General features: G+C 42.2%; 1 protein-coding gene across 1 annotated transcript in view; it reads left to right on the plus strand.

The window, feature by feature from the left end:
* The first annotated feature begins 2895 nt into the window (after positions 1 to 2895).
* The window catches only part of zgc:109889 (uncharacterized protein LOC553542 homolog), a 12990-nt gene continuing 8573 nt past the window's right edge, over positions 2896 to 7312 (plus strand). Inside the window, 2 exon segments of the mRNA XM_054601964.1 lie at positions 2896 to 3028; positions 4155 to 4289. Of these exon segments, the coding sequence (XP_054457939.1) occupies positions 2896 to 3028; positions 4155 to 4289 (268 nt within the window).

The following is a 7312-nucleotide window of genomic DNA, read 5'->3' on the forward strand; positions in this document are numbered from 1 at the left end:
TAATGTTTTATTAAACAGCCGTGGGCGTTAGATTATTTACAACATCTGGAAGAGAAGGAGGAGGGGGGAGTTTTTTTTGGGTTTTTTTCAGTGAAGCTCGATCGCACTCTTAAAGACGAAGAGATATGAGGTGCTTTGTGTAAATTGGATGTCGGAAGCTGTTAGACGAAGAGCGAGACAGACAGAGACGTAAAGAGGACAAACCAGTCGCTTTTTATCACAGTCGGCGCGTGTGGTTCAGTCTGGAACACATTTACGGAGCACGTGAACACACACAAACACATTTTTGGCAACGAATCCCTGTGTGTTTGTGTTTACTTCCTTTTGTCTTCATCCCCTCCAATCCTGGAATTATTAATGGTGCCAAATGTTTTATCAAAAAGCGTGGGAGCGAGTTTCCAGAGCGCTGACCTGGGAACACTCTTTTCACGTGAACGCACACCGAGAAGTCGCACGTACTTTAATTTCTGAGGCGCACACTCACAAAATCATGGCCCATAAATAACAAGCGTGTCCCACATAGAGTTTCCTCTCACGTGTTCGATTCCGCTGCCGGCAGCTCTCACTCACTTTGATCCGACTCCGTCTCCTCCTCACTTCCTCTCTCTGAGTCGGTCATGATGATTTACAGCGAGGTCCAGTTGCAGATGATGCTAAATCTAGTTACATTTCCTGTTTCTGGTTATTTAGTTATTGATCATTTCTCCAAAATGTTTCGAAATAATGCAGCTTCATTTTTTCTGCAACTGTCTGAATTTTCCCAACCCCTTAAAGGTGCATTCCATCCCAAAATGAAAACACATATTTTCCTCTTACCTGTAGTTCTATTTATCAGTTTAGAGTTGCCGAGTTTTGGAGATATCGTCTGTTTGCTCTCGATTGTAAAGGACAATTCTGTCCGACAATTCTCTTTGTGTTGGTTATGAAACAACAAGATCTGCAGAGTTTAGTTTTGATGACTTTGAGATTGAAATAAAACTAATATTGATGCAGGTTTAAACACTTGGTTGGCTTCAGCCTTGTGCTTTATTCTGGGATGAGAGATTAACTACGTTTACATGCTCCAAATATTTCATTTTTTGACAATATTCCAAATAAGCTGTTTATGATTTGGTAATGAAAATACTTAATAATTTAATCGATTAATGAAAAACAACCCAATGCTGCATTGAAGTGAATCCCACCTCGACTCCAATCAGGAGCCACTTGTGACATTTAGCTTCTTTGTGTCAAAATACATATATTTTTTAACGTTTTCCAGCGGTGGCAGACTTGTTAGACGGTGCGACCACAGCCTCCCTTTTCATTCCACCACCTTCTTGGAAAGGTCGGCGTTGTCATATTTGCACATGTCCAAAACAACTTGTTCATATCCAAGTCTATCATTTTGTTTAAATGTAGGTGTGTTTCTCCCATCGACTAGAAATGTGGGCTTTTCTTTTGGGCGTTCATACTTCAGCTTTGCAAACAATATGCTAGTTGGTTTGTCCAACGCACAGAGCTGGTCGTAAACAGGAAAGAGGTTGTTATTGAGACCCATATTCTGAATCTGCTGTCAAAAGAATGCTCCTAAAACCCGAATAATATCTTAATATCTCACATGTCATAATCTGAAAATGCTCCATTTGGAATTAAATTGAATTCAGAATATCCAAACCATTTTGTCTCCATCCTTCTGAGTCTTTTCATCTGTCTCTCATCATATGACATTCTGGATCTATATGTAACTCTTCCCTTGTGGCCTCTCAAACACCGACAGTCTTTCTTTTTTTCTTCATCCTCCTTCCTCCCTCACAGTCAATTTCTCTCCATCACTCTCTCTCTCGTTCCTCCCGTCTATCATCTCCGTCCTCTAACCCCTCTCTCCGTCCCCCGTGGTTTCTCTGGCTACAGTTGTGGCTCGTTAGCACCGTTTTAGAAAAAAACCTCCTCTCCGGCTCATTTGACTTCTCTGCTCGTCTCAGCACTGCATTGACACAAAGCAGTGCGCTGAGCGACTGCACCCTACGGCGGACATGACACCTCCGTCTCCTTCAGGATTTGCAGCTGAGCACGAAACCACCCCCCCCTTAGCTTTCTTCTTCTTCTTCTCTTATCCGTCACGTCGGAGCTGTTATGTCGCTAATGTTCTTATTTTTCCTGCGGGGAATTTAAATAATGAGCCAAAGCATGTTAACAAATGTCAGAGGAGACGCAGTGGGATCAGCTTCACCCACAGTTTTTGGGGATCTCAAGAAAATATGTTACTGCTTGAGGTCTTAAACAGGCCCTATTATGCTATTTTCCGAGTGCATATTTTTGTCTCAAGTTGCAGTTACAACATGTTTAAATGCGTTAATGCTCCTTGTGTTTCTCATCCTGGCTGTCCTGCAGCACCTCTTCTCACCCTCTCTCTGAAACGCTCCGTTGTAGCTCTTGCTCCTCCCTCCAGAAAGCAAAGTCTGCTCTGATTGGTCAGCTAGCCCGCTCTGTTGTGATTGGTCAACGTTTCACATTTCAAAAAACTTCAGCTCCATCTCTCTTTTGTTGTTTGAGGGCCAAACTAGCCGGAAGGAGTTTTACGTCACTTCTGTAACATTGTGACCTCATAAAGTTACATTGTGACCTCATAAAGTTACAGAAGTGAAGGAGAGAATTCAATGGAGCCGTTTCATGAGCTCAGGAGCTTCTGAGGGGGAGGGTAACTCCTTTTAGGCGTGGACTTCAGGTTTTACACTCTACGGACCTTTTACATGTTTAAATATATTTATAACACATTCAAGAAGAGAGAAAAAGTGAAAAAGCATAATAGGGCCACTTTAAAGCGATACAGGTAGCAGTGCTGAACGTCTGATTCTCACCATAAACCAATCATTTGTCCTTTTCTTTTCGTCGTTTCCTCAGGCGTAGACCAGCATGCCGTTGGTGAAGAGGAACATTGAGCCCCGGCACCTGTGCCGCGGGGCGTTGCCGGACGGGGTGACCAGTGAACTGGAGTGCGTCACCAACAGCACCCTGGCAGCCATCATCAAACAGCTGGGAAGTCTGAGTGAGTATCCTAAGGGTTCAAGTCTTTTTTACATGTGTGTGTTTGTCTTGTGTGGCTGGATTTAAGCACTTTACCTGCAAACATGACTTTATTTGTTGGAAAATGGGCCCTTTTGTTTTCCACAATACGACAAATGCAGGCGGGGTCAGGCATTCGGCTATAAAACACGGATCATCCTCATCCTCAACGGCTCAATCGAAATCCGCATAGTCAATTTGAAAGTCAGGACGAACACTAAAAACCTTTGCCAGATTAGAGGTCATTCAGTGGAAACTGGAAGCGAATAAAAAAACCGATCTGTTTAAATTTGATTAACATTTCGGGACTAAATGAAATTCAGCGACAGCTCACTGTGGATGAGTGAGTGCTCTGCCTCTGCTCCATCTGTCATGTCGTGGGCTGAGAGACGGAAAGAGAGGGTGTGTGTGTGCATTTTATTTGGTGGCAGTGTTATTGAGGAATGATTCTGCATCTCGGTAAATTAATTAAAATATTTATATCTGTCACACACACTTTTGTCAGACGGAAAGTTCTTTTAAAGTATGTAATTTGACAACTGCATGAACTGATTTCTCCTCTCATACTTCTGCCTCTTTATGGGGATATTTTAGCTTTTTTTATTATATCCTCCTGGAGGATCATGCGATTGGTCGTGTATGTGTGGGTGAGTGTGCGCCTCTGTGTCTGTCCACGGCTAATCTGGCAGCAAACTACAAAAATGTTTTTTTCTAGGCAAGTTTATTGTATCACACTGGTAATTGTGGACATAATTATAATGTGTGTTATCCACATCAAACCTTTCTTTCTTTCTTTGCTCTCTATTTCAATTTTTTATTTCTATAGCACATGTCTGTGCTGTACATTTAAAAAATGAAAAACAGACGATTAAGACCGTAATTTTACATTTAAACTAAAACGAAAATTACAAATAAGACCATTTTATTGGACAACAGACTGCCATTAGACAACTTTTATCACTCTGCAAGGTCAAAGGTCAAAGCTCAACTGGCCAGCGTGAGCGTTTGAATGCACTCTTGCCGACTTTCCCTGGATGAAAGAATATTTTGTCAAGCCTCAGTTTGAAACGTAACCACGTGTTTGTCCATCTTTTTCGTTTCCCGTCCAGGTCGCCATGCGGAGGACATTTTCGGGGAGCTGTTCATCGAAGCCAACAGCTTTTACCTGAGGATGAGCAGCCTGCAGGAGAGGGTCGATCAGCTGGCCGTGAAAGTCACCCAGCTCGACTCCACCGTGGAGGAAGGTAGGGACGGCCATGTGTGTTTGAGCATGTGTGTGTGTGTGTGTGTGTGTGTGTGTGTGTCAAGTATCTGACAAAGCTTATCACATAGGACAAAGACGTTCTGTCATGGGTATTTGTGTGTGTGTGTGTGTGTGTGTGTGTGTGTGTGTGTGTGTGTGTGTGTGTGTGTGTGTGTGTGTGTGTGTGTGTGTGTGTGTGTGTGTGTGTGTGTAGCCCTTTAAAGGTCGTCTGTCCCAGATGATTATGATGAGTGCTGTCTCAGGTGTTTTTTGTGTGTGTTGTTCCTGTGCTACGGATCATTGCACGTCTTGTAGGTAGAGAACAGTGTGTGTGTGTGTGTGTGTGTGTGTGTGTGTGTGTGAGTGTGAATACACGAGTGTGTTTGTTGGCATTGGCACAAACTGTGTGTTCTTGCTTGTGTTTTGATAGGATGTGTGAATGTATCAGAGAGCACTGTTGTTATCTTCTTTTGTGTGTGTCTTTGTTCAGATGTGTGTGTCAGTGCTTCTCCCTGATGCTATAGCCTGCAGCATTTTAATGGCTATGCTTATTATTTATTGATAAACCGTCTCTGCAACAGTCATATTATTCTGTATTCTGTGTGTGTGTGTGTGTGTGTGTGTGTGTGTGTGTGTGTGTGTGTGTGTGTGTGTGTGTGTGTGTGTGTGTGTGTGTGTGTGTGTGTGTGCATGTGTTAACAACCTGTTCCACTTTCTTGTTTGATGTTTGCCTGCTTTATCCTGGTATCATTATCTCCATATCCATGTGTGTCCAATGTGTGTGTTTGCATGCCATCTGAGTGTGTGTGTGTGTGTGTGTGTGTGTGTGTGTGTGTGTGTGTGTGTGTGTGTGTGTGTGTGTGTGTGTGTGTGTGTGTGTGTGTGTGTGTGTGATATTGTGTATACATTCTGGACCATTACTATTATCTCTATCGCTGAGCTTTTCAGTAACTCTGAAGGTCAATTATCTAGCCTATCAATTACTCTCAATGCAGTAATTGATAGGCACACACACACACACACACACACACACACACACACACACACTTGCGGTCAGGCCGGGCTCTGATGATTCAGTCAACACTTTCAGGAGGATTTCAGAGCCGAGTACGGTGGCCCCAGAGGCTCAAACTGAACTTTAAGTGTGACGTGAGACACTTTGAGTCTTGAGCTCTTTTCTTTCTTTGTCTTGTCATCGTTATGTTTTCGGGGTTTGGCTTTCTTGTGAACGTGGTACATCACACGTTTTTTGGTCATTACTCAAATATTTAAATGCTTATTATGACAATTTCTTATAAATCTCCAATAGCATGAAGTGATGACATTTTGGAAAGACATGGATGTCATTTGCAACTTGACCAGTCGGCGGAGGCGTTCAACCTGGAGGCGTTATTTCTAGTTTTCGTTCTCTCGTTCTCTTCTCGTCCTTTGCCACATTACTCCTCACCCTTTTTCTTTCTTTCTTTCTTTCTTTCTTTTTCCTCTTCCTTCCTTTCCTATCACCTCCATTTCACATCCTTTTTTCTCTACTTTCTTCCTTCTTTTGTGTACCTCAATTTCTCTTTTTATCATCCCCACTACTCTCCCGCCAACCCTCCCTCAACTTATTCCCCCTCTCCTCTCTATGTTCTTTCTCTTTCTTCCTTTCTTTTCTCTCTCAAACCCTCTCTTACTCTTTCTTCTTTTTTTGACTTCCTTTGATCTCTTTGATCTCTTATCTTTCTCCCTCCTCTCTCTTCCTCTCGCCATCCCTCCTTTCCTCCATCTGTCTCTAACACTCTTTTCTTCTTCTCTCCCTCCTTCCTGTGTATTTCTTTATCTCACTCTTTCACTCAGCTTTCTCCCCCTTTATGTCTCTCTTTTTTCCCTCCATGCCCCCCCCCCTCTCTCTCTCTCCCTCCCTCCTGATACTGCCTAGTCATTCTGCAGCACAGAGTCAGAAAGAGCTGCACAGACGTGGATGAAAAAGGAAAAAGCTCAGCAGTCTTCAGTCTTATCCTCCTCCTCCTCTCTTCCTCTCCCACTCCTCCCCCGCTCGCACTCTTTCATCTCTTCTGTCCTCCTCTGTTCGTCTCCTTGCCTCTTCCTCCTACACACAAGCAAATCTTCTGTCCTTTCGTTTCCTACCACACATTCACTTTGTCATCTGATCTTTCCTGTCTCTCTGTAACATCTTCTGACTTTTCTTTCTTCATCCCTCACTCGTACCGTTTCTTTCTTTCCCTTTTTCTGTTTTTCATGATGAAACTGGCAGGCAAATGATAACATGAAGGCTTTGTGAAAGAAAGAGAGGAAGGAAGGACGGAAGCAAGGAAGAGAGAACGGAAGAAAGGAAGGAAGAAGATTAAAGGATGAAAAAGAGTAAATGGGAACAGTGACAGAAGGAAAGAAGGAATAAAGTAAAGAAGGGTGCAATGAAAGGAAAAAGGAGGAAAGAAAAGAAGGAAGAAAGAGACATTTAAAAGAGGAAGGACAGGGGGAAGGAACAAAGGAATGGTTGATGAAAAAGGAAAAAGGAAGGAGGGGATTGTTGGATAATTATAGGAAGAAATAATGGAAAGATTACAGGAGGAGAGGAAAGAAGGAACAAAGTAGGGGACAATAAAAGAAAAAGGAATAAGAAACAAAGGAAAGAAAGGGAGACAAGGAAGGGAGTGAGAATGAAAGAAGGAAGGATGGCGAGGAGGTTCATCTTATCAACTCATGCATGATATCGATCGATTCTTAAAAAGCATATTCCAACCTGTTTCCAATAGAAATCAACTGAGTGCTTTTATCTTGAATCTGAAAAAAGGAAAGAAAATTGCCATAAGTACCAAAACAAACTAGAAACTTGATATTTATAATGTTGAAACAACCTGATTTGCCTGTGAAACAATTGAAACTTATTCATCAATATTAATGGATTTATTTGGAGTCTAACATAAATTGTACCATATTATTAAATAACACAAACGACACTAGAAATACTGTATCAGCAGTGAAACATATGCCTTCTGTCCATTCTAGAAATTATTAAAAACA

The sequence above is a fragment of the Anoplopoma fimbria genome, chromosome 7 (genome assembly GCF_027596085.1).
Source record: "Anoplopoma fimbria isolate UVic2021 breed Golden Eagle Sablefish chromosome 7, Afim_UVic_2022, whole genome shotgun sequence".
Classification (NCBI taxonomy): domain Eukaryota; kingdom Metazoa; phylum Chordata; class Actinopteri; order Perciformes; family Anoplopomatidae; genus Anoplopoma; species Anoplopoma fimbria.